This window comes from Limanda limanda, chromosome 18 (assembly GCF_963576545.1).
Source record: "Limanda limanda chromosome 18, fLimLim1.1, whole genome shotgun sequence".
Taxonomy (NCBI): domain Eukaryota; kingdom Metazoa; phylum Chordata; class Actinopteri; order Pleuronectiformes; family Pleuronectidae; genus Limanda; species Limanda limanda.
The window spans coordinates 335001-361660 of record NC_083653.1 but is presented as its reverse complement, the minus strand read 5'-3'; the positions used below and the strand labels follow the sequence as shown (position 1 = coordinate 361660).

Below are 26660 nucleotides of genomic sequence, written 5' to 3'. Positions count from 1 at the left end.
AGATATTTATTAGTAAAATGTCAAATTAAAACAAATTTAAATTCAAATGAGGTTAGAGGGAGTCACTTTTACTCTCATGCTTTTATTTTGAAAGAACCGACGTTCAATTATTTTGCTTTGGACCACAGTGATGTCATGATGTACATATATAACGTAATGATATGTGAATGTGTGTAATAATAATATGAAGCCATTAGTAATGTAGATATTAACACACACACACACGTATATGAATATATATATATATATGTATGTATGAGGTGAATAATCAGCTGATTTAAACCTGAAACACAAACACTGAACACGTGTCCACATATTTTTGGCCTTTTACAACATTTATATACAACACCTGACTTCAAACAGCTGCAAAGTTACAGTTTAATACAAACACACTGATATTTGAATGAACTCATGTTTCTGTGTCAGAGCTGCAGACCCCCCCCACCCCCTCCCTCCACACGGCGGCGTCTCGTCCATCTCGAGCCAGGTGAGGAGCAAACACCACCTCCAGCCTGCGGAGGGCGCTGCTCTGGTCACCACGGACAACTGTCCTCTGGAGACGGCGCATCATCAGCCGCACCATCACCTGATTGGACCAGGCCAGACCCAGCGCAGGGGACATGTTGGAGGACAGAGGACTGAGACGGAATCATGGCGTTAGAAACGTCTCACCTTGATGATGTCATCACATTCACATGGAATATTTCAAGTGAATAAAAGATGAAATCAAGTTTTACCCTGAACTGTCTGATCTGCTGAAGACATCCGTGACCTGAAACACACAAATACTATCATCACACACAGACACACAATAACTATCATCACACACACAGTCAAATACATCATCACTTATTATCACAAACACACACACACACTCAAATACATAATCACTTATCACAAATACACAGACACACAATAACTATCATCACAAACACACACAGTCAAATACATCATCACTTATCACAAACACAGACAGACACACAATATCTATCATCACACAGTCAAATACTATCATCACTTATTATCACAAACACACACACACACAGACACACAATAACTATCATCACTTATCACAAAAACACACAGTCAAATACTATCATCACTTATCACAAACACACACAGACACACAATAACTATCATCACAAACACACACAGTCAAATACATCATCACTTATCACAAACACAAACAGTCAAATACAGCATCACTTATTATCACACACACACACACACACACACACACACACACACACACACACACACACACACACACACACACACACACACACACACACACACACACACACACACACACACACACACACACACACACACACACACACACACACACACACACACACACACACACACACACACACACACACACACCATCAGTTCCCTCTTCCCTCAGTAAAGTGACACCATAGTTACATATCATAGTCTTTACATTTCTTATGACGTTATGAAACCACAGTTATGGTAAAATCGGTTAATGCCGACCTCCCTAGTGTGTGTGTGTGTGTATATATATACGTGTGTGTGTGTGTGTGTGTGTGTGTGTATACATGTGTGTGTGTGGGTATAAATAGTATAAATAAATACACCACATGACACCCCCGTCTCACATTGATGATGTCATCACATTCACATGGAATGATTCAAGTGAATGAAGATGAAATAAAGTTTTGTGTGGAATGTTTTACTTTGATTAGATTTTGTCGATCTTAATAATTATCATTTGGACACAAATGTTTAATGTATATATCCACCTTCTGTTGTGTGTGTGTGTGAGTGAGTGTGATCGGAGCGTGTGAGTGCGAGTGTGTGTGTGTGTGAGCGCGAGTGCGTGTGAGTGAGAGTGTCAGTGTGAGTGTGTGGCTGTGTGTGAGCGCATGTGTGTGTGTGTGTGTGTGAGTGTGTGAGTGTGTGAGTGTCAGTGTGAGAGTGTGTGAGTGTGTGAGTGTGTGAGTGTCAGTGAGTGTGTGTGTGTGTGTGTGTGTGTGTCAGTGTGAGTGTGTGTGTGATTGTGTCAGTGTGACTGTGTGAGCGCGTGTGTGAGTGTCAGTGTGAGTGTGTGAGTGTCAGTGTGAGAGTGGTGTGTGTGTGTGTCAGTGTGAGAGTGTGTTAGCGTCAGTGTGAGTGTGTTAGTGTGTGAGCGTCAGTGTGAGTGTGTTAGTGTGTGAGTGTGTGAGCGTCAGTGTGTGAGCGTTAGTGTGAGTGTGTTAGTGTGTGAGTGTGTGAGTGTGTGTGTGAGTGTCAGTGTGAGTGTGTGTTAGCGTCAGTGTGAGTGTGTGAGCGTCAGTGTGTGTGTGTGAGTGTGTGTGAGTGTCAGTGTGAGTGTGTGTTAGCGTCAGTGTGAGTGTGTGAGTGTCAGTGTGAGTGTGTGAGTGTCAGTGTGTGAGTGTGTGAGCGTCAGTGTGTGTTAGCGTCATTGTGAGTGTGTGAGTGTCAGTGTGAGTGTGTGTTAGCGTCAGTGTGAGTGTGTGTTAGCGTCAGTGTGAGTGTGTGTTAGCGTCAGTGTGAGTGTGTGAGTGTGTGAGCGTCAGTGTGTTAGTGTGTGAGTGTCAGTGTGAGTGTGAGTGTGTGAGCGTCAGTGTGAGTGTGTTAGTGTGTTAGTGTGTGAGAGTGGTGTGTGTGTGTGTGAGTGTCAGTGTGAGTGTGTTAGCGTCAGTGTGAGTGTGTGAGTGTGTTAGCGTCAGTGTGAGTGTGTGAGTGTGTGAGCGTCAGTGTGAGTGTGAGTGTGTCAGTGTGAGTGTGTGAGTGTGTGAGCGTCAGTGTGAGTGTGTGAGTGTGTGAGCGTCAGTGTGAGTGTGTTAGTGTGTGAGTGTGTGTGTGTCACCTGGTTGATCACGAGCACAGGTGTGGTGAACTCCTGGCTCAGGCGGTGCAGGATGGAGGAGAAGCTGAGCAGCCGTCTGTTCCTCTCCAGCCAATCATCAGCCTGGAACTCAGACCTGAACAGAGCCGCCACCGAGTCCACGACCACGAGCCGGACCAGACCACGAGCCAGCAGCAGGGGGACACGCCGGGACAGACACACCTGGAGAGAGTCCTGAGGACGGAGACAGGTGAGAGAGACATGGCGACTGATCCGACCCGAGGTCAGCAGCGACCACTCACCAAGTCAGCGGCGTGTTCGATGTAAACGTGGTCGCTGAACCGGAGGCTGCTGATCAACGCCGGAGGGACGTCAGCGCGAAGACACGTCTGTCCCCGGATCAGCTGCTGCAGACGTCTGACAGGAAACGGGTCCTCGGTGCAGATGTAAACTGCTCCTACACACACATCATTATAACCTTAGTTCAGGTTAACTCATTGTGAAGTCGTCTCCAAACAGCAGGGGGCAGTGTCCCCACAAGGTGCCTGTTCTGGGACGCAGCCCACTGGCCAATCACAGCTGTGTAGGGAGACCCGGTGGCGAGACGGGTGCGTGGTGCGTCCACCGACCTGCGGCGAGCCCTCCGTGCTGCGGGGGGTACTGCACGCACAGACTCAGCTGCAGCGCCAGCTGAGTCTTTCCTGCGCCGCTCTCTCCAGACAGCTCGGTGACCCCCCCCACAGGAAGTCCTCCCCTCAGCAGCCCGTCCAGCAGGGGGCAGCCCACCGCCAGTCGGAGGTCACGCTGTCCTCCACGGAGGACGGCTGGGAACAGCGGGAAAACACTCAGGTTACCACTCTGTGACACCACACGGTTACGTCCAATCAGAATGCAGGGTGGAGGGTCTGACCTGGGCCGGGGGGGTGTGGCCTGCAGGCGCCGGCTGCCGCGGCGAGCAGCCGCTGGACGTCAGAGTGAGACAGACCAGTGGTCCTCTGCAGGTCCAGAGCAGACACACACAGGACGTCCTGGACACGTCTCAGATCAGCTGTGGAGACAGTTACCACGGCAACAACAATCATTGTTGAGTTGAGGCATTTGATACAAATAGTGATGATGTAAGTGTGGTGACCTCTGACCTCTCCTCAGTGCTGCCCTGACCCTCGGGTCCAGGTCCAGCTGACCCCACTTCATCTGTTCCTCAGGTTGTGTTCCTCAGGTTGTGTTCCTCAGGTTGTGTTCCTCTGGTTGTGTTCCTCTGGTTGTGTTCCTCTGGTTGTGTTCCTCTGGTTGTGTTCCTCAGGTTGTGTTCCTCAGGTTGTGTTCCTCAGGTTGTGTTCCTCAGGTTGTGTTCCTCAGGTTGTGTTCCTCAGGTTGTGTTCCTCTGGTTGTGTTCCTCAGGTTGTGTTCCTCAGGTTGTGTTCCTCAGGTTGTGTTCCTCAGGTTGTGTTCCTCAGGTTGTGTTCTCCGGGTTGTGTTCTTCGGGTTGTGTTCCTCGGGTTGTGTTCCTCAGGTTGTGTTCCTCAGGTTGTGTTCTCCAGGTTGTGTTCTTCAGGTTGTGTTCTTCAGGTTGTGTTCTTCAGGTTGTGTTCCTCAGGTTGTGTTCCTCAGGTTGTGTTCCTCTGGTTGTGTTCCTCAGGTTGTGTTCCTCAGGTTGTGTTCCTCAGGTTGTGTTCCTCAGGTTGTGTTCTTCATGGTGTGTTCCTCTGGTTGTGTTCTTCAGGTTGTGTTCCTCAGGTTGTGTTCCTCAGGTTGTGTTCCTCTGGTTGTGTTCCTCAGGTTGTGTTCCTCTGGTTGTGTTCCTCAGGTTGTGTTCCTCTGGTTGTGTTCTCCAGGTTGTGTTCCTCAGGTTGTGTTCCTCAGGTTGTGTTCCTCAGGTTGTGTTCCTCAGGTTGTGTTCCTCAGGTTGTGTTCTCCAGGTTGTGTTCTCCAGGTTGTGTTCCTCAGGTTGTGTTCCTCAGGTTGTGTTCCTCAGGTTGTGTTCTCCAGGTTGTGTTCCTCAGGTTGTGTTCCTCAGGTTGTTTTCCTCAGGTTGTGTTCCTCTGGTTGTGTTCTTCAGGTTGTGTTCTTCAGGTTGTGTTCCTCTGGTTGTATTCCTCAGGTTGTGTTACTCTGGTTGTGTTCCTCGGGTTGTTTTCTCCAGGTTGTGTTCCTCAGGTTGTGTTCCTCAGGTTGTGTTCCTCAGGTTGTGTTCCTCAGGTTGTGTTCTCCAGGTTGTGTTCCTCAGGTTGTGTTCCTCAGGTTGTTTTCCTCAGGTTGTGTTCCTCTGGTTGTGTTCTTCAGGTTGTGTTCTTCAGGTTGTGTTCCTCTGGTTGTATTCCTCAGGTTGTTTTCCTCAGGTTGTGTTCCTCATGTTGTGTTCTTCATGGTGTGTTCCTCTGGTTGTGTTCTTCAGGTTGTGTTCCTCAGGTTGTGTTCCTCAGGTTGTGTTCCTCTGGTTGTGTTCCTCAGGTTGTGTTCCTCTGGTTGTGTTCCTCAGGTTGTGTTCCTCAGGTTGTGTTCTCCAGGTTGTGTTCCTCAGGTTGTGTTCCTCTGGTTGTGTTCCTCAGGTTGTGTTCCTCAGGTTGTGTTCTCCAGGTTGTGTTCTCCAGGTTGTGTTCCTCGGGTTGTGTTCCTCTGGTTGTGTTCCTCAGGTTGTGTTCCTCAGGTTGTGTTCTCCAGGTTGTGTTCTCCAGGTTGTGTTCCTCGGGTTGTGTTCCTCAGGTTGTGTTCCTCAGGTTGTGTTCTCCAGGTTGTGTTCTCCAGGTTGTGTTCTCCAGGTTGTGTTCCTCAGGTTGTGTTCCTCAGGTTGTGTTCCTCAGGTTGTGTTCTCCAGGTTGTGTTCCTCAGGTTGTGTTCCTCAGGTTGTTTTCCTCAGGTTGTGTTCTTCAGGTTGTGTTCTTCAGGTTGTGTTCCTCTGGTTGTATTCCTCAGGTTGTGTTACTCTGGTTGTGTTCCTCGGGTTGTGTTCCTCGGGTTGTGTTCCTCAGGTTGTTTTCTCCAGGTTGTGTTCCTCAGGTTGTGTTCCTCAGGTTGTGTTCCTCAGGTTGTGTTCCTCAGGTTGTGTTCTCCAGGTTGTGTTCCTCAGGTTGTGTTCCTCAGGTTGTTTTCCTCAGGTTGTGTTCCTCTGGTTGTGTTCTTCAGGTTGTGTTCTTCAGGTTGTGTTCCTCTGGTTGTATTCCTCAGGTTGTGTTACTCTGGTTGTGTTCCTCGGGTTGTGTTCCTCAGGTTGTTTTCTCCAGGTTGTGTTCCTCAGGTTGTGTTCCTCAGGTTGTGTTCCTCAGGTTGTGTTCCTCAGGTTGTGTTCTCCAGGTTGTGTTCCTCAGGTTGTGTTCCTCAGGTTGTGTTCCTCAGGTTGTGTTCCTCAGGTTGTGTTACTCAGGTTGTTTTCCTCAGGTTGTGTTCCTCTGGTTGTGTTCTTCAGGTTGTGTTCTTCAGGTTGTGTTCCTCTGGTTGTGTTCCTCAGGTTGTGTTACTCTGGTTGTGTTCCTCGGGTTCTATCAAGGAGTTGTTTTTATTTGTGCGACTCAGTATGACAAACACCCGCCAGAACTTACTACGTCATCAGTGTTCGCCGGGTTGAACCATTTCCTCGGACCTGCGGGGGGAGGCGTCTTCGGTTTCAGACTAAATTCGTGTCCGTGCGTTGCGTCACATGCACGAACATTAATCTGATCGTTGAATATTTATTAATATAAAAATTACGTAACTGTCCTGACGTCATCTACAAAGTTTTGTCGCAGATTAATAAATATCCCCGTACGACCCCAGGGCCTCGTGACGTCACTGCGCTGCGCCACAGGAAGAAAACAAACAAGGAGCAGAAACGGATCAGTGTTGAATAACCGGTCTTTTACCAAATCTACGGTAGAAACTCGCGGTGATTTGACGTCAGTGTGACGCAGGAACAACATGAGTTTAAGCGGGAAGGTGAAGTTACGGACACGAGCGACCCCGTGCGTCCGGTCCGAGTAACTGTGTCGGTGAGTGTGAACCACAGACTGTCTGTACCTGGATATCTATCTATGGTCTGTACCTGTAGATCTATGGTCTGTACCTGTAGATCTATGGCCTGTACCTGTAGATCTATGGCCTGTACCTGTAGATCTATCTATGGTCTGTACCTGTAGATCAATCTATGGTCTGTACCTGTAGATCTATGGTCTGTACCTGTAGATCTATGGTCTGTACCTGTAGATCTATGGTCTGTACCTGTAGATCTATGGCCTGTACCTGTAGATCTATGGTCTGTACCTGTAGATCTATCTATGGTCTGTACCTGTAGATCTATCTATGGTCTGTACCTGGATATCTATGGTCTGTACCTGTAGATCTATGGTCTGTACCTGTAGATCTATCTATGGTCTGTACCTGTAGATCTATCTATGGTCTGTACCTGGATATCTATCTATGGTCTGTACCTGTAGATCTATGGTCTGTACCTGTAGATCTATCTATGGTCTGTACCTGTAGATCTATCTATGGTCTGTACCTGGATATCTATCTATGGTCTGTACCTGTAGATCTATCTATGGTCTGTACCTGTAGATCTATGGTCTGTACCTGGATATCTATGGTCTTTACCTGTAGATCTATCTATGGTCTGTACCTGTAGATCTATCTATGGTCTGTACCTGTAGATCTATCTATGGTCTGTACCTGTAGATCTATGGTCTGTACCTGTATATCTATCTATGGTCTGTACCTGTAGATCTATGGTCTGTACCTGTAGTAGATCTATGGTCTGTACCTGTAGATCTATCTATGGTCTGTACCTGTATATCTATGGTCTGTACCTGTAGATCTATGGTACACGGGAGTTTCTCACTGAAGCCACTAGAGTCGCGTCATCATGTGCTGATTTTACATTGTTATTACAATAGAGAGAAAACCGAACCGGTTCATAACAAACGTCCCTCCGTGACGTCATCAAACGTTTGCTTGCGTACAGTGAAAAATCTGAAATCAGTCGATGAGGAAATAGCAGCTGTGAACTGAACCTCGACCTCTAGAGGTCACTGTCACACCGTCACCTGGGATTCTGAGCGATAAAGCTTCAGGTTTTCAGTTTGCGTCTCGTCTGATTTATAAAAACTTTAAACTATTTTATCATTTAATTCGAAATGACCTGAGAAATTAAACTGAAAATCGTTCTAGTTCTTCTTTTCATGAATCGATTAATATAAATAAAACATTGAAAATCAAATCATGTTACAGATTTATTGTTTGCTGCTTTGTAGCGACACTTATTGTGTTTGTTCCATTATTATCAGTGTGTGAGGCTGGAAGCTGCTTCCTGTGAGCACCTGGACAGGTCAGGTGACCTCTGACTCCTGCAGGCGTCCACCATGAGCTCGCGGGTGTGCAGGACCTGCGGGGGGGCGGACGTGGACGTGGACCAGGCCCGGGGCAGCGCGGTGTGCACCAGCTGTGGCTCGGTTCTGGAGGACAACATCATCGTCTCCGAGGTTCAGTTTGTTGAGGGAAGTGGAGGCGTGTCTTCTGCCGTGGGACAGTTCGTCTCTGCTGACGGTGAGACACACCTTCTTCTTCACATGTAGGACACGTCTTCACAGAACCGCCTCAGTCAAAAGCTAAAGGTCCGATGTGTGAAGGGAGTCTGGCTCAGGGGAGTTTTAATAACACGCCAGGATCTGTCACACGTTTACACTTCATGCAGAAGAAACTCAACAATATGATCGTTTAGCAACTAGTTGAATATCCAGATGAAACTCACTCAATGATTTTAAACCTCCAGATCCGTTTGGTTCTTTCTTCACAAGAGACCGAGTTTCCCTCACAATATTTATAAAAGTCCGGAACCTGCTGATCATGTAGAGCTGATGATACAAAACACCAAGGATTTAGTTTTTGTGAAACTTAAAGTGAACTTCTCATATTCATCATCTAACATCATCATTGTAATCTCAGATTTGTTACCGTAACGTGTCTAATACTCTGTCATCTTATATTTATAATATGATTTGATAGATTCATGTTGTGAGACGACTGAGCGTGAACATTGAATGTGATTTACACAACGAAGACTCAAACAGCAGTGTGGTTCTAACATGTGTTTTTTCAAACGGGAGCTTTATTAAATCAGTGTGTGCAGACAGGTTCTGCTCTTCATCAGCTGATCGGTTTACCTGAAACAAAACAGACAAGTTGCTGTGGCGTCGGGTGAGGGTGAGGGAGTCCTGAGCTTCTGATCATTGATCCATTTGAGAGGATTAAACATCTGACATTTATGTCCAAGGTCAGATAGAAAATAACTTATTCTCCAATTTTGTTTATTTGATTAAAACGCATTAAGATATTTAACAACTTTGTGCTTGAGGGAAATTTGAAAGTGTCAGATCAACGCTCAGAACTGGTTTTCCATCAAAACTGAGGAGGAGCCACTTTATAAAGTTAAGATCAACAGAAACTCACGTTAACAAACACTGGTCGTACCTCTCGTGATGCCCCGGTGAACACTGGATCCATACTGACGGCCACCGGCCGACCTCGAGTGGATCTCCAGGACCGAACCAGGATCCGAAGCAGTGGGACTTGTGCCAGGACCAGGTGACCCAGGTCCTCCTGTGGTGGGATTCAGGCCCTCGTTACTCTGTGCGTTTGGATTGGTCGGTTCACGTCCTCTGATGACGACCGTATCCTGAAGTGTGGAGCTGAGGTCGGATGTCCTGCCGATTCCCCCCCCGGTGAGAGAGTCGGGGTTCTGCCGTCCGGGCTGATCAGGAGTTTGGAGTCTTCCACTGGGACCGGGTCTGACTCTTATGTGAGTGGTTCCTGATGATGGGAGACGAGTAGAAAAACAAGGTTTTGGACTATGAAGGATCAATAAAAGATCCGATTGACAAGCTGATCGTTCTCATCCTTACCTGCTGACTGGACAACGGTTCTCAGAGCCGAAGCAGGTTCCTCTCTCACCTGGTTCTCTGTCTCAACCCCTGACTGGACCAGGTTCTGCTGTGGTCCCATGTGGGTCGGGGATTGATCAGGGAGGCGGATCACTTCAGAGTGATGCAGCTCGCCTTGCCTTGACGTCCGCTGGTTCCTGTTAGCGCTGGCGGCCATTAGTCCAGGATCAGACATTTGAGAGTTTACTTGTTTGATGGAAGGTTTCCATTTCAGAGGATTTCCAGAAGACACTAATTTGATCATTGGTTTGACTCTGATGTTCTTTACTCTGGACTGAAGCATCTCAATGTTCCTTCTTTCCATGGACTCGGTTCTCTTTGGGTTCTGGTCCACTCGGCTGCTCGCAGTAGTCACAGTTTGACTGTCTACAGACTCCTGAGTATCAGCAGGAACAGGTGTCTCGTGTCTGCTGGGCAGGACTAGTTGTCCATTGATTTGGTTTTGGTTGTAATGAACTGGTTTAAGGACTAGTTGAAGCTGGGAAGGATCATCCAGAGCTTGAGGTCTTGTGTCACCATCCGACAAACCCTGAGGACTCAACTTCTGCTTCAACTCATTTAGAGAAAAATTGACACCAAGACTTTGCATGTCTTCATTTAGCTTGATTCCATTTTGACCAAGACCGAACTGGTCCCACTTGAGTTGTCGGACATGTTCATCTAGACTGTTGAGACTAGTAAGAGTTGGAGTGTGAACTGAGCTGCTCCAGCTACTTTCTGATTGGTCAGCGGCTGCAGAATCCGCGGTCCGGCTGTAAGTGTCCAACACTGAGGCTGGGACGTGGTCCTGTGGCCCTGAGTGCTGAGCTGTCACGTGGACGACGTTAAAGCTCGTCTTTCTGGGAAAACTAGAGAAAGGGTTGAATACATTTAGCTCCTCTGTCTCGGATGAGAGTTGACCAGGATGGGATACAACCTTCTGGTTTTGAGTTTCAGGAGAAAGGTTCAGGGTTGGAGAAGTTTGGATGTCCGAGGAGGAGACAGCCTTGTTGTGTTGTCTTGAGACTGTGATGAAGTGGCTGGGTCCAGGTTTGGGCAGAGGCCAGATACCGGGCTGGAGATGGGCCTGGTTCATCAGGGTATTGACGTCAGTTCCAGGAACCTGCTGCAGACAGTCACGAGCAGGAACTTCATCCGCTGAATCTGTAGGAAGATCAAACTAAGTTTTGACACTGTCATTCAAACCACAGACTTCATCCAGATGTTAATGACTCAAACTGGACCTTTAATACTCTCAAAGACTTCGATTGAACCAAACCCAGGAGATCTGAAGACCCTGGACACAGCAAGTCTGTGGACTCCACTCAGAGGATAGAAGCACCGCACGGTCAACCTGTTCAACAACCAGAGGGTTCCCATCAGCTGTGGAACCTTTGTTTCAGCTGCTGGGTACGACAGAACGGTTCCTTCCCACATGTCCAGTGCGTTTCTTACTTAAACTGAGATTCTCTGGAGATGAAGTTCGGCCCGTCAGCGATCAACTGTTTGTCGTGGATGATCTCGTTTTCATAAACCACGTACGACTCCCCGACCTTTAAAATAAAATAACTTAATTCAATTAGAAAGACCGACACAAACACACCTGGACCAGAAGGATCATTAATGTCAAGACCTTATTTGTATAAAACATTTCATACAAAGGGGAGGCTCAAGTCGTGTTTACCTGATGTTCGTGAACCGTTTAGGAAACCGACCAGAAAACATTTCAGATGAAGTGATCAATAACTTACTTATCAATGATTATTGATCCGATAACTTGACTCAATGTCAGAAAGTCAATGAACAAATTGAAATCCAGTTTATTCGTAGATGTTTTTAAGTTACCTAAAAATACTAATGTTCAGAATCTTACCCTGGCTCTGGTCCCACAGGAGTTCACATTGAACTCAAACAGAACTCTGGACCCGTCGGTCTGTTTGGAGCGACAGGTGGCGTCCAGCAGACTGGTTCTTTCTGGCCGCACCGTGGGCCAGGTGGATGTTGGAGTCGTTACCACGGTGACGGTTCCATCTGCAGAACAAACTAAAACCACAGAGGGTTGGTGTTAACTCTGGACCAATCAGAGGTTCTGTTAAGGACAGACCATCAGGATCCAGGACTCGTCCACACGTTATTCTGTTAGACTTCTTTATCTCAACACTTCTCAGTAACATGAAATAAGAAAGGTCCTCATGCAGGTGGACATTACCGGTCATGTCCTGAGTTTTGAAGAGGCAGCGTTTGGAGGTGGTCGTCTGGACCGCCAGAGTTTTAGAGTCTCTCAGAAGTAGCTTAAATGTTCCATAAAAGAATGACAGGTTGATGTCCTGAAAAACAAACCATCTCTAATTAAAACGTTCACCTTCACGTCCCACCAGCCTCTGGTTTCAGGACGACCCGGCTGTCCCGAGCATCGCACTGTGTGGACTCACTTCGTAGGTGTAGCCGATGGAGAACACGGGGACTTCCAGGGAGGTTTTGTGGGTGTCGTTGAAGAGGCGGTACCCTCTCTGAGCTGCCAGCTGTGATGTCAGAGGCTCGTGGTCGACACCCACCTCCCAGAGACTCTGCGCTCGAGGCGGTCGAACCACGCTGAAGGTGATTCCTCCGTCAAAACACTGAGCTGTGATCTGTGGAGGAACTAGAGCAGAGGAACATTTAAATGTTTGAACCAGGTTTTAATTTAAGATCTTAAAACTTCATCTCTCTTCCGATTGGCTGAACTTCAGGAAGCATTCAGCCCCCAGCACTGCTCCGCCTCGTCCACTAGCCAATAAGAAGCAGCTGTTAAACGGTTTCTCAGGAACCAATTTGTTTTTGTTAAAATTTTTCACAGTTCGTTGCATGAACCGGAACAGAACCGGTTCCATCTGCCGTGGAGGTCGGTTTATTCCAACCATCGTTTAAAAAGGTGAAATTCTCTCCTTTTCGAATGTTGAAGTGTCTCTGGTGTCGTAGTGGTCCAACACCGGACGTCAGAGGAATCACTTTCTTATTGATCAAGCCCTTTGTTACAGCCCTCATCTCAGAAGCTAAAGATACAGGATTATTATTATCTCTTCATTTTGATTTAGATATAAACAGAGAAATGTTATGAGAAGAAAAACAAAGATGAAAGACAAGAGCTGAGGAAACGATGTACTCACATGCACTGAAGAGTCGAGCAGAGATGAACGTGTGGTGGAAGTACGAGTCTCTCTGGTGCACGATGGTTAAGGTGAAGTTTATGTCGACAGAGTACTGAACCACACCTGCACCCAGGTACTGTGCGACAAACAGGTGAGAGGTTATTTACAAAAGACGCAAATGCTCTGTGGTACCGAATCCACGTTCCGGTGCCGTCTCCTGAAAGGACGGGCATCATCTCAACAAACGACCTCCATGACCTCCGTGTTCAGTGTGGTGTCCTCACCATCCAGAGGACATCAGCGTCCTCGAAGGGCAGCCGCAGTTCGTACGCTCGGCTTCCGTTAACGTGAGAAACAGGACGGATGCTGACGCCTGGTTCAGTGCTCCCCGACATCCTCCGCTGCTTCCCGTTGATCCACACTTCCTCCAAAACCACATCTGCAGGAATGTTTCCAAGGTAGACACTAAAGGCCTCCTCATTAGCCAGGGTCTCTACAGGAAGAGACACAGGGTCCAAAGAAATGATTTCCAAACAGTAAAGACACCAAGTTGGAAAAGGGGACAAACCGGATTTTGTATGATTTGTTGACTGCTCAGGGAACCAGAGACTCACTGTGGACACTGAAGGCTGGACGGCAGATCAGCGGCGTGTCGAGGACTCGGACCATCCGTTGTCTGGAGATGATGCTGCTGTTGTCTTCAAACGTCAGAGCGAAGACGTGTTGGTACAGCAGGGAGATCACGTACAGCTCCTTGTACACGTTATTCAGAACCACACTCTGAAGAACAAAGCAAACTGTAACATCTGTTTCTGTGATGGGAACAAAACCTCGTCTCTCCGTCTGAATAGACTCCTTCACCTGTCGGTAGCCGCCCTCTGCTCCAAAGCGAACCCTGATCTGGACCAGTCCGCCACGCCGGACCAGACTGAATCCTCTAGTGGTGGCAGTGGGTTGGTCCAGAAGGACGCCCTCCACCCCCACACTGACCGTCTGACTTTCAAACCTTGCGTCCTCCTCGACCAGAGGCATCATGATCCACGGGACGTCCCAGAGCAGCGAGGCGCCGTCGAATGAACCGGAATCTGAAGAGGAACCCAGAAACATCATCAGCACCATCTAGTGTTTGGACAGAAAAGTGTCTTCCTGTGCGTCTGTGTGCAGGACCACCTACTGACTGTACAGGACATGGACACGTCCATCATCACCACCATTAGCTTTTTCCTCAGGAACACAGAAACCCGAATGACCTCTATGGGGACGCCTTCCACCTGAGTACAGGTGAACATTTACGTTGAACTTATGGGAAGAGACGATTCCTCACCGGAACAGGATCATAAACTGGTTTAATTAGCCTTTAACCAAAAGTTGCCAAAATAACAATAAATGAACTGTTGGCCACAGAAAGAAAAGTGAAGCTCCTCAGTTAACACAAGTCAGTGTGTAACGATGTGCCTGGTGTGTGCCAACATGGCCGCCCACCACGACGAGGCTGGCCTGCCGCTGTTTGTACTGGGATCGCAGCACCACCCGGTGGCCGGTCGTGGTGAGGCTGTAGCCCTGCGTCTGGGCCTCACTGATGGACATGGAGGACACCCGTCCGTCGCTCTGCAGGAACATCAGCTGCCACAAGGACGACGCAGTCATCAGAGCCTGAAACAACCAACACACCATCAGCTCTTCAGAGTCCACACTTATTTCAGATCAGGGACTTAATAAAAGATGATTTACTGTAGAAGTTTACTTCTCTGTGGTCAGGTCTCTGATGTGTGGTGGATCTCACCTGAGAGAAGGCCGCCTGCCACACCTGTCCACTCTCCACCCGCTGACCTCCACATGAAGACTCCCTGTTCACGTTCACCTGCTCCACAGGGGACAGATTTAAAACATGGCCCCTGGCGGGTCAGAGGTCAGACAGGTGAACTCGCCTCCATGTAGTCCTCCTCGCAGACGACCTCTCTGTGAGTCCACGTCAGACCAGAACACGTGGCAGAGACGGGTCTGCTGTTCCATTCGCCGCCGCCGTCGCTCACGATCACGTTAAATCTGAACGTGAACACTTCGTCATTCTGGAAGAAATGGGAACATCAGAACAGCTGCAGCTGGAGAGCGTGGCGCCGGGGGGGCGGCCCGGCAGGGACTCTGGTGGAGTCAGTACCTGGATGTGGGTGAAGCAGGAATAATATGAAGCTCTGAAGGTGGTGAAGCCGTCCATCTTGAAGGTGCTGATGGTGTAACCACAGCGAGAGGCGAGCGGCTCGCTGATCGGATGGACGCCATTTTCATCTGCGACAGAGAGACAGACTGTGTGACATCACAGCTGTGAAGTGTCCCTTTGTGTCGAGTGAAGATAAGAACTGACCTACGGCCTCGAAGCGTGGCGTCTGCACCGACGCCACCTGGATCCACAGGTACCGGTCCCGACACTCGGACAGAACACCGGTCTCCAACAATCCTGACGAGTCCGAGGAAATCATGAGGTCAAAGGTCACTGACCTGCAGAGTCAGCCTTTCTGTGTCTCTTTACATTTGAAAATGAAGAGACAACATAAACCAGTTTACCTTCCAGGTGACCTCCAGCTGTTCCGTCTGCGACCCCAGCCCAGGTCAACACCAGTCTGAAGAGAAGGAGTGGGTTAGGGTCTCTACCTGGAAGGTGCGAGTTCGATTCCCCTGAACGTGCGTCACACTCACCCCAGAACCAAAGCTGCAGTTTTCATGTCGAAGCAGAATCAGCGTCTGTGGAGCGTTTCCTCTGCAGCCAGGTGAGCTAATCACCTGGTCACCGTGGTAACAGAGTGGACATCCCAGCTGAAAGTGATAGTGTGATCACAGTCAGGTCGTGAGTGGGAGGAGCCTTTCACTGACAGCTCGAGTAGTTCAGTCTTGTCAAGGTGGATTGTCCGGTGGTGCTAACGGATCAATAACCTTCATCACTTGTGTCCCAGGTCCAGTTAAAGCTCCTCTTCTTGGTTCTGGTTTCCACACCAGTGTTGGTAAAGAGTCCAGAGCCCAGACTCTGCAGAGTGGTGAGTACCTTCCTCATCCTCATCCTCAGCACCGATCCGGCTTTTCATACATAATATAATAATATATTTCAGTTCATTTCTGTCAGTTTACTGAGTGCACTCCGTCATCTTAAGACTTGTGTGTGTGTTATTTTTATCATTTTGTTAAACCTGACCGTGAATAAACTAATTTGATTCCAGCCATTTATTAACCCATTCCTAAACAAGTAGAGAATACATGCTGATGATCAGTGTGTCTGCAGGAAAGCGTCAGATCCAGCAGCTGGGGAGTCAGCTGCAGCTGAACCAGCACTGTTTGGACACAGCCTTCAACTTCTTCAAGATGGTCGTCAGTAAACATCTGACTCGAGGACGCAAGATGGAGCACGTCATCGCGGCGTGTCTCTACCTGGTGTGTCGCACCGAGGGGACGCCACGTATCCTAGCAACGTGATCTGTGTGTGATTTAGTATGTGGTTGAAGCCGGTGAATGTTCTTCTTTAACTGTGCTGCAGACATGCTGCTGGACCTGAGTGACCTGCTGCAGGTGAGCCTGACCTCTGACCTCTGACCTCTGCCCTGCTCACGTCTCTGACCTCCTGCACCTGCTCACACCTGTTTCCTTTGTCCAGGTCAACGTTTACATCCTGGGGAAGACCTTCCTGCTGCTCGCTCGTGAGCTCTGCATCAACGCTCCAGCCATCGGTGAGAACCTTGAAGACACGTGTGTAGTTTAACTGTTTAACTGACAAGTGTGAGATATTTACTTCAAGGGCCCATATCGTGTAAAATACATCGTCTGGGCTCTGACTATCGGTAGTGACTTGAAGGGGGTCCGGAGGTGGCCTGTTCTGTCTGGAGCAGCAGAGAGAGGAAGAAGAGAGGACATGGAAATACACATTTCAGCAGCTTGTTCGACTTTAAACCACTGATTTGTCATCTCAGGTCCCATTCCTCAGATGAAGTCCCAGAGAGGTGTGAAGAATGGGCCCTTTAAACCAAACAGGACATTCAATCATAATCACGTGTCTGTAGAAAATGATGATTTAATAATAATGATAAATCCAGGTCGGACATAGTGCAGAGTTGAAGGAGCTCAGTCTGACCTGGAGTCAGCTGAACAAGCAGTTACACTTCATGTCCCATCGACAGGTCGTCAGTAGAATCTGGATCTTTAGCGACAGCTCCACAAAACCAGAGCAGATTTTTCAGGACTTCTCAAAGAAACGGCAACACATTTTAGTTTCAGTCACTTTAATGTTCAGATTCATTTCCTTTCAAAAGCACCAACAAAACAAAGAGCTAATCAGCTTCAGTCCTACAGCAACGGTCCAATCCAGGAGCTCCTCAGGTCTCTGGATCTTCTCTGGAGGATCACACTCAGTTCCTCCTGAGCTCCTGTAGAGAGTGTGAGTCCAGGAGCAGTGTGAACAGCTGAGGATCCTCCACTGGTTCACTGAGTGAGTGTGGGGGGGTGGGGGGGGGGCTTCTAACACGGGACACAAACATGAAGCAACTTAAACAAATGTCTCTGAAGAAGTGCTGACACACACGATGAGGACACAGACGAGGATGTGAAGAGAGTTAGTTGTGATCAGAGTGATCAGGTGATGTAAACTTGATCACATGACCTCTGCAGCAGAGGGAACAGGTCACTTCCTGTGTGTGTCTGCCCCCCCCCCCCCCCCCCCGGCTGCTCCACCTCTCACCTGAACCAGGAGGAGGATGTGATGCTGAACGAGTCTGTGAGGAAACCTGCTGCTGAGATGTTCAGCTGTGAAACAAACTCTGGATCTGATCTGGAGTCTGAAGCAGCTTCAGATTCCTACTACAGGTCAGTCAGAATGAGCAGCGCTAACAGTCGGTCCATCAGGATGATTCAGCAGTAAAAGACCATCTCAGGGATCTGACCCCCCTGCACTCCAGTCCCATTGGTACTGTCCGAGGAACACTGGAACTGGAAGGTCACTTTCCCACACTGCACCTCGGTCATCCCCTCCTGTCCAAAGTAACTCAGCTCATTCCCGTCCAGGACGGCGCTGACGGTGTAGAAGGTGTCCGGCTCCACCTGCACCGGATGTTCGAACCACACAGGAAACGTGCTGCTCGATCCGTCCGACAGGAACTTGGTGAGGTTCTGGGCCAGGATGGTTCCCTGCCTCTTCAGTTCAATCTTCACACTGTATTCTGCCTTCCCGCTGCTCGACCCGTACAAGCCCAGTCCAGCCATGAAGATTCTCTTGTCCACCGCAAACTGGATGCTGTCACAGCGCCCCCTGTAGCGCCACTGGTTACTGCGGTAGGCCGAGGACTGGAAACGATGGCACCTCTGTGGCGCCAGGCCAGCCCGCTTCCCCAGAGGGAAGTCCAGTCGAGGTTTGCTGGAGGCGGTGAACCACAGGAAGATGTCGCGGGTTTCTTTCAGCGTTAAAATTTCAGACTGCGCCACAACGTCTGCAAACTCCTGCAGCGTCATGGAGGGGATCCGGACCAGGTGCAGAGCCTTGCCCAGCGCCACACGCTGGTTCCTGGGGTTCACAGCCAGGCTCTGCCGCTGACACTCAGCCACTGACCAGCTCAGCACGGCCTGGAAGACCACCACCTCAGGGACATTGAGGGTGTCTCTCTGCAGGATGACCTCCAGCGTGGACGTGTCGATCTCGCTGAAACCTTCCGAGCGCAGAGCGAGCTCAGCTTGAGCATCGATCACCTCCCAGCAGCGCTGCCTCAGCTCCGGCTCCTCAAACAGACAGCTCTGAGACAGAAGGACGCAGGCGTTCTTTGCCTCCAGACTCGTCTCCAGGAAGGTCACGCACGCCTTCGCCAGAACAGGAACAATGTATTTCTTTGCAGCATAGAGGGTGGCGAGCACGGTGTCGGCCTCCAGCTCGATGTCGTCACTGTACATGTACCTAGAACACAGAAAACCCGTTTCAGATTACTCTGGAGTGGTTCCCCATATTTCTGTGTAGAACGTCTGGATCCCTCTAGCAGAGCGCAGAAGGTCAGGAGGTCACATCAGTCCTCCCTCACTGAGACCCCTCAGGACTCAGGACAGTCGGCTGCAGCAGGTTGGACCTGACTCACTTTAACAGGATGAGGAAAGCCGTGGGCTCCACGTCGGGGATGTGGATCTCAGATCGTCCCTCGGCCAGATCTCCATAAAACATGGCTCCGAACACCGAGCTGCCCACGGCCAGGACGTACTGCAGCACACACAGGGAACCAATCAGAAAGAGGCTGAGCCTTACAGGACAGGAAGTAGAACGAGTGAAGGTCATGTGATGTCATGTCCTTCATCTCCCATGAGAACACGATAAACTTTGAACCTTATGAGCAGGAACCATCTGAGTTTCTCCTGGAGGCCCCACGATGAAGTGGGCGTCGGCCATCTGCTCGTTGTTAAACATCAGTGCGTTCCTGCACAAACACAACAACACAACAACACAACGCACTCAGCACGACAAAACATTAGACTTTCTTAACCACGTCTCACCATCCAGAATTAACTTTACAATATCAACAACGTCATTATGACTTTTACTGTGACTTGGAAGAATGGTCTTATTAGATATATCATTTTGACTTCTAGAGAATATCTCTTTTAATCACTCACAACTCCAATATTCAGCGTCTTTGATTACAAAGTAAGATTCAAACTGCTTGTCATGTTTGTGTTTCTAATTACAGATGTCTACAATTCAGCTGAATTATTATATTATATTCTTTAATTCCAGTTTTAGCTTCTGACCAGTCAGAATTCCAGTTCATGAAATCTTCACCACAGTGACTAGTTCCAACTTACTTGAAGGTATCTTGAACTAAGGTCAATTAAAGACATCTTGAACTTGGATTATGACTTGTCAGAATTGAATTGTAGATATCTGAAACTGGATCATCATCATAATTAAGTTGCATAGTTCATAATCGATTTATCAAAGTACTTTTCTAGTCGAAGTGCTTCACAGAACCGGTTTCACTGATTCAGAGATGGGCTCAGGAGCTTCAGGCCTGTGGAGGGAGGAGGACCTGCCCATCCTCTAATTGGACGACGACCCCCCCCCCCTTGCTTGTAACTCACCTCTCTCTGAGGGTGGGGTGTGCTGCCTGCCAGCTGTTCCTCTCCTCGCCACCAGGGATGCTGCCATTAGTCTGATCGGCGTCTCGCTCACAGCCGGTTTGGGACGTGGACTCCGGGTCGCGCAGCACGATGAAACTCTTCTTGGCCTCAAGCTCCTCCTCCTCCTCCTCCTCCTCCTGGTTACCGTGGGGGAGGCTGGTGGAGAGAAGCTCAGCTGCCATCTCCTCCTCACAGACAGAACGGCCAGGTCTCCACTTCACAGCATCATGGCAACTTCCTGTCAGATCATGATCCACATGGTCAGCCGCCATGGTTCAACTGTCATCATCAGATCCTCCACGTGGTTAATGAATCATCATCAAGTCACACTGCTTCCTGTCACATGGTTCAATAAATCACTAACCTGGTTAACTCACTAACCTGGTTTAATCTCTAACCTGGTTAACTCACTAACCTGGTTTAATCTCTAACCTGGTTAAATCACTAACCTGGTTAAATCACTAACCTGGTTAACTCACTAACCTGGTTTAATCTCTAACCTGGTTAACTCACTAACCTGGTTTAATCTCTAACCTGGTTAAATCACTAACCTGGTTAAATCATTAACCTGGTTAAATCTCTAACCTGGTTAAATCTCTAACCTGGTTAACTCACTAACCTGGTTAAATCCCTAACCTGGTTAAATCACTAACCTGGTTAAATCTCTAACTTGGTTAAATCTCTAACCTGGTTAACTCACTAACCTGGTTAAATCACTAACCTGGTTTAATCATTAACCTGGTTAAATCTCTAACCTGGTTAAATCACTAACCTGGTTTAATCACTAACCTGGTTTAATCATTAACCTGGTTAAATCTCTAACCGGTTAAATCACTAACCTGGTTAAATCACTAACCTGGTTAAATCTCTAACCTGGTTAAATCTCTAACCTGGTTAAATCATTAACCTGGTTAAATCTCTAACCTGGTTAAATCTCTAACCTGGTTAACTCACTAACCTGGTTAAATCACTAACCTGGTTAAATCTCTAACCTGGTTAAATCTCTAACCTGGTTAACTCACTAACCTGGTTAAATCACTAACCTGGTTAAATCTCTAACCTGGTTAAATCTCTAACCTGGTTAAATCTCTAACCTGGTTAAATCTCTAACCTGGTTAACTCACTAACCTGGTTAAATCACTAACCTGGTTAAATCACTAACCTGGTGAACTCACTAACCTGGTTAAATCTCTAACCTGGTTAAATCACTAACCTGGTTAAATCTCTAACCTGGTTAAACCTCTAACCTGGTTAAATCTCTAACCTGGTTAAACCTCTAACCTGGTTAAATCTCTAACCTGGTTAAATCTCTAACCTGGTTTAATCATTAACCTGGTTAAATCTCTAACCTGGTTAAATCTCTAACCTGTTAACTCACTAACCTGGTTAAATCACTAACCTGGTGAACTCACTAACCTGGTTAAATCTCTAACCTGGTTAAATCACTAACCTGGTTAAATCTCTAACCTGGTTAAACCTCTAACCTGGTTAAATCACTAACCTGGTTAAATCTCTAACCTGGTTAAACCTCTAACCTGGTTAAATCTCTAACCTGGTTAAATCACTAACCTGGTTAAACCTCTAACCTGGTTAAATCTCTAACCTGGTTAAATCACTAACCTGGTGAACTCACTAACTTGGTTAAATCACTAACCTGGTTAAACCTCTAACCTGGTTAAATCTCTAACCTGGTTAACTCACTAACCTGGTTAAACCTCTAACCTGGTTAAATCTCTAACCTGGTTAAATCTCTAACCTGGTTAAATCTCTAACCTGGTTAAATCACTAACCTGGTTAAATCACCAACCTGGTTAAATCTCTAACCTGGTTAAATCTCTAACCTGGTTAAATCTCTAACCTGGTTAAATCTCTAACCTGGTTAAACCTCTACCCTGGTTAAATCTCTAACCTGGTTAAATCTCTAACCTGGTTAAATCTCTAACCTGGTTAAATCTCTAACCTGGTCGTGTCCTGTGCGCTGCCTCAGCTCCTCAGGCTCGTATCAATAATCCCTGTAACCGATGGTCGGTCGTTTCGGTTCAGCTCGGTGTTTTCTCCGGTACAGTGTGTGTGTGTGTCCGTGTGCGTGTGTGCGTGTGTGTCCGTGTGTGTGTGCGGGTGTCCGTGTGTGTGTGTCCGTGTGTGTGGGTGTGTTACCTGTCGGTGAGATCCTCCGGTAGCGTCACTAACAGCAGCAGCTGCTTGTTTCTCTGGACGCCATCTTAGATTCTGTCGTCACCGCGCTGCTCCACCAGAGGGCGCCAGAGCGCGGGAAAACACATCCACAGCTTTTAATGTTCAGAAGATGAAGAGTTGACACAGTGTCTAGTTTTATATCGACAGCCTCATTTCTGCAAGTCACGATTTATTATCTATAGATCTGTTATTATCCTCCTCTCCTCTCCTCTCCTCACCTCCTCCTCTCCTCTCCTCCTCTCCTCATCTCCTCTCCTCCTCTCCTCTCCTCACCTCCTCCTCTCCTCTCCTCCTCTCCTCCTCTCCTCTCCCCCTCACCTCCTCCTCTCCTCACCTCCTCACCTCCTCCTCTCCTCAATCAATCAATCAATTAAGTTTTATTTGTTTAGCCCATATTCACCAATCACAGTTTGTCTCATAGTCTTTAACATGGTGAGACGTCCTCTGTCCTTCACTCTCAACAAGAGTCAGGACAAACTACTAAAAACACTTTTAACAGGTGAAGACACGTAGAAACCTCAGAGAGACACATGTGAGGATCCGTCTCCCAGGACGGACACAAGTCCTCGTCACCTCCTCCTATCCTCTCCTCCTCCTCTCCTCTCCTCCTCTCCTCCTCACCTCCTCCTCTCCTCTCCTCCTCCTCTCCTCGCCTCCTCCTCTCCTCCTCCTCTCCTCACTTCACCTCCTCCTCTCCTCCTCCTCATCTCACCTCCTCCTCTCCTCCTCTCCTCCTCTCCTCCTGTCACCTCCTCCTCTCCTCCTCTCCTCTCCTCACCTCCTCCTCTCCTCTCCTCCTCTCCTCTCCTCCTCTCCTCATCTCCTCTCCTCATCTCCTCTCCTCCTCTCCTCTTCTCACCTCCTCCTCTCCTCTCCTCCTCTCCTCCTCTCCTCTCCCCCTCACCTCCTCCTCTCCTCACCTCCTCACCTCCTCCTCTCCTCAATCAATCAATCAATTAAGTTTTATTTGTTTAGCCCACATTCACCAATCACAGTTTGTCTCATAGTCTTTAACATGGTGAGACGTCCTCTGTCCTTCACTCTCAACAAGAGTCAGGACAAACTACTAAAAACTCTTTTAACAGGTGAAGACACGTAGAAACCTCAGAGACACATGTGAGGATCCGTCTCCCAGGACGGACACAAGTCCTCGTCACCTCCTCCTATCCTCTCCTCCTCCTCTCCTCTCCTCCTCTCCTCTCCTCCTCACCTCCTCCTCTCCTCTCCTCCTCCTCTCCTCACTTCACCTCCTCCTCTCCTCCTCATCTCCTCACTTCACCTCCTCCTCTCCTCCTCCTCATCTCACCTCCTCCTCTCCTCCTCTCCTCCTCTCCTCCTGTCACCTCCTCCTCTCCTCCTCTCCTCCTCTCCTCCTCTCCTCCTGTCACCTCCTCCTCTCCTCCTCGTCTCACCTCCTCTCCTCCTCCTGTCACCTCCTCCTCTCCTCCCCTCCTCCTCTCCTCTCCTCCTCTCCTCCTCCTGTCACCTCCTCCTCTCCTCTCCTCTCCTCCTCTCCTCCTCTCACCTCCTCTCACCTCCTCCTCTCCTCCTCAGACCCTTGCCTGTACATCCCCCGGTTCGCCCACATGCTGGAGTTCGGCGTGAGGACTCATGAAGTCTCCATGTCACCTCCTCCTCTCCTCCTCTCCTCTCCTCCTCCTGTCACCTCCTCCTCTCCTCCTCTCCTCACCTCCTCTCCTCCTCTCCTCTCCTCTCCTCCTCCTGTCACCTCCTCCTCTCCTCCTCTCCTCACCTCTCCTCCTCTCCTCCTCTCTTCTCCTCCTCTCCTCCTCAGACCCTTGCCTGTACATCCCCCGGTTCGCCCACATGCTGGAGTTCGGCGTGAGGACTCATGAAGTCTCCATGTCACCTCCTCCTCTCCTCCTCTCCTCTCCTCCTCCTGTCACCTCCTCCTCTTCTCCTCCTCTCCTCCTCCTCTCACCTCCTCCTCTCCTCCTCCTGTCACCTCCTCCTCTCACCTCCTCCTCTCCTCCTCTCCTCCTCTCCTCCTCCTGTCACCTCCTCCTGTCACCTCCTCCTCTCACCTCTCCTCTCCTCCTCTCCTCCTCAGACCCTTGCCTGTACATCCCCGGTTCGCCCACATGCTGGAGTTCGGCGTGAGGACTCATGAAGTCTCCATGTCACCACCTCCTCTCCTCTCCTCCTCCTGTCACCTCCTCCTCTCCTCCTCCTGTCTCCTCCTCCTCTCACCTCCTCTTCTCCTCCTCTCCTCCTCTCCTCCTCCTGTCACCTCCTCCTCTCACCTCCTCCTCTCCTCCTCTCCTCCTCAGACCCTTGCCTGTACATCCCCCGGTTCGCCCACATGCTGGAGTTTGGCGTGAGGACTCATGAAGTCTCCATGTCACCTCCTCTCCTCTCCTCTCCTCCTCTCCTCCTCCTGTCACCTCCTCCTCTCACCTCCTCCTCTCCTCCTCTCCTCCTCAGACCCTTGCCTGTACATCCCCCGGTTCGCCCACATGCTGGAGTTCGGCGTGAGGACTCATGAAGTCTCCATGTCACCTCCTCTCACCTCTCCTCTCCTCTCCTCACCTCCTCTCCTCCTCTCCTCCTCCTGTCACCTCCTCCTCTCACCTCCTCCTCTCCTCCTCAGACCCTTGCCTGTACATCCCCCGGTTCGCCCACATGCTGGAGTTCGGCGTGAGGACTCATGAAGTCTCCATGACGGCTCTGCGCCTGGTCCAGAGGATGAAGAGGGACTGGATGCACACGGGACGCCGACCCTCCGGCCTCTGTGGAGCAGGTACGTCACTGCAGTTACCATGGCAACAAGGCGCTGGTTTACGTTAAACGATGCCCCCCCCCCTCGCAGCTCTCCTGGTCGCAGCCCGGATGCATAAGTTCCGGCGCACGGTGAAGGACGTGATCAGCGTGGTGAAGGTCTGTCAGACCACCCTGAGGAAGAGGTGAGCCCTGCACTGGAGACTGTCGGGGGTCAGAGGTCATCTCAGTAGATCTCAGCAGATCATGGTGTCCCCTCCCCCCCCCACAGGTTGACAGAGTTTGAGGACACGCCCACCAGTCAGCTGACCATCGATGAGTTCATGAGAGTAGACCTGGAGCAGGAGTGTGACCCGCCCTCCTTCACAGCTGGACAGCACAAGACCAAGATGCAGCAGGTAGATCCCTCCCCCTGTCTCTGATTGGCTGCGGCCTGAGAACAGGCAGTTAACTGTCTTCTTCTTCTTCTGCAGCTGGAACAGGAACTGACCAAGAAGCTGGACGAGGTGGAAGGTCAGTAGCTCTGCCAGCCAACAGGACAGCGCTTCTTCATCACTTCCTGTCACTGACGGCTGGGGGGGGGGGGGCAAACAAACTGAAGCCAGACTCGACAAAAACAACATGACTCACAGCTCAGGGAGATGTTGTAGGTATCGCACCCCCGTCCCTGTCCACTGTGCCTCTGTGGCGAGGAAGAGAAGAGGTTAGGCCACATCCGTTACAAGAGCAGCTGGAAACTCGTCTTCATCACTTTCTGCTGAATCTGTAAATCAGGTCGGATCCTTCATCCTGTTTATTTCTTGTTTGGGTGTTTTTGTGAAGAAGTCACCAGATTCACCACAGCTCCACCTGAAGTCTCACATCTTCACCACTCAGCTCTCAGAAGAAACTCGTACCTGAGACGACGTCGAGGCGCGACCAATCACATTAGATCAAAAAAAGTGAATCAATAGCTATTGGCTGTGAATAAAAGTGGGAGTGTCCAGGGTGCAGAGACATATTAAAAAGCCGCCTCAGGTCACGTGGTTATCAGAACTTTCAGGATCCAGTTTGCCGACACCTGCACCGGAAGTTTATGTTTTTAGACAGAAACACTTTGTATTGAATAATCTGAATAGACCTGGAGCCTCCCACTGAAATAATATCATATAAAAAACTATGCTTTACATGTTATGCAGGCTTAGTGGTCTCAGGAAGTTGGACGGGGGGGCAGTGACCAGCCACCACTGCTTCCTGTCAATGTTTTGAGAACACCGAGCACTAGAGGGCACTAGAGGGCCGTGAGTTAGTTGTTTAAAGACTTTCTAAACCATTTGTTTTGTCAGGAGAGATCAGCTGCTACAAAGACGAGATCGAGACCGAGCTGGAGAAGAGTCGACCCAAACTGAGAGGAATCTACTCTGCCTACGCCAAAGAGATCGGTGCGTACTGATCAGCTGACTGCACGTGTACGTCTCCATGGGAACAAAAGATTCAACAAGTCTTTTGCGTGGTTCTCAGACCCAGAGGAAGCCGAGGGATTGTCTGTGACCTCTGAACCAGAAGAGCCGGAGGTGGAAGACGCCGAGCTCCAAGCTGCCACACAGCATCTGACCCAGGACTTCCTGTGTCAGGTGATCCAGGAGGAGGAGGGGCGGGACAAAAGGACAGGAGACAGCAAGCAAGAGGCGGGGCCAGAGAAAGATGGTTTGGGGCCTCAGCACCAGGTCCTGCCTCAGCGCCAAGTCCCGCCTCTGGCCGTCATCCTGGGGACGCTGACCAGCTCCTGCA

The 26660-nt window shown here is 49.2% G+C and overlaps 3 protein-coding genes across 3 annotated transcripts in view; 1 reads left to right on the top strand and 2 right to left on the bottom strand.

Annotated features, from left to right (window-relative positions):
• Positions 1 to 409: 409 nt before the first annotated feature.
• Positions 410 to 4049, bottom strand: xrcc3 (X-ray repair complementing defective repair in Chinese hamster cells 3). Its single transcript, XM_061091949.1, has 7 exons — positions 3955 to 4049; positions 3726 to 3863; positions 3445 to 3639; positions 3118 to 3272; positions 2837 to 3049; positions 738 to 772; positions 410 to 638 (listed from the first exon to the last, which is right to left on the bottom strand). Exons 1-7 carry the CDS (start codon positions 4007 to 4009, stop codon positions 410 to 412), a joined length of 1020 nt encoding a protein of 339 aa, XP_060947932.1. The 5' UTR covers positions 4010 to 4049.
• Positions 4050 to 6599: 2550 nt separating this feature from the next.
• Positions 6600 to 26660, top strand: part of brf1b (BRF1 RNA polymerase III transcription initiation factor subunit b) — a 22431-nt gene continuing 2370 nt past the window's right edge. The window contains exons 1-12 of the mRNA XM_061092101.1: positions 6600 to 6777; positions 8068 to 8326; positions 15776 to 15856; positions 16099 to 16272; positions 16351 to 16382; positions 16468 to 16540; positions 24763 to 24912; positions 24982 to 25075; positions 25162 to 25288; positions 25364 to 25403; positions 26216 to 26311; positions 26391 to 26660. The exon at positions 26391 to 26660 is cut by the window's right edge and continues 51 nt beyond it. Coding sequence (XP_060948084.1) covers positions 8143 to 8326; positions 15776 to 15856; positions 16099 to 16272; positions 16351 to 16382; positions 16468 to 16540; positions 24763 to 24912; positions 24982 to 25075; positions 25162 to 25288; positions 25364 to 25403; positions 26216 to 26311; positions 26391 to 26660 — 1321 coding nt within the window. The 5' untranslated portion in view covers positions 6600 to 6777; positions 8068 to 8142. The remainder of the gene's footprint in view (positions 6778 to 8067; positions 8327 to 15775; positions 15857 to 16098; positions 16273 to 16350; positions 16383 to 16467; positions 16541 to 24762; positions 24913 to 24981; positions 25076 to 25161; positions 25289 to 25363; positions 25404 to 26215; positions 26312 to 26390) is intronic.
• On the bottom strand, positions 17519 to 22181 carry LOC133024744 (BTB/POZ domain-containing protein 6-B-like). Its single transcript, XM_061091913.1, has 5 exons — positions 22113 to 22181; positions 19917 to 20193; positions 19165 to 19255; positions 18923 to 19041; positions 17519 to 18747 (listed from the first exon to the last, which is right to left on the bottom strand). The coding sequence occupies exons 2-5, from the start codon at positions 20135 to 20137 to the stop codon at positions 17715 to 17717; spliced, it is 1464 nt and encodes a 487-aa protein (XP_060947896.1). The 5' UTR covers positions 20138 to 20193; positions 22113 to 22181; the 3' UTR covers positions 17519 to 17714.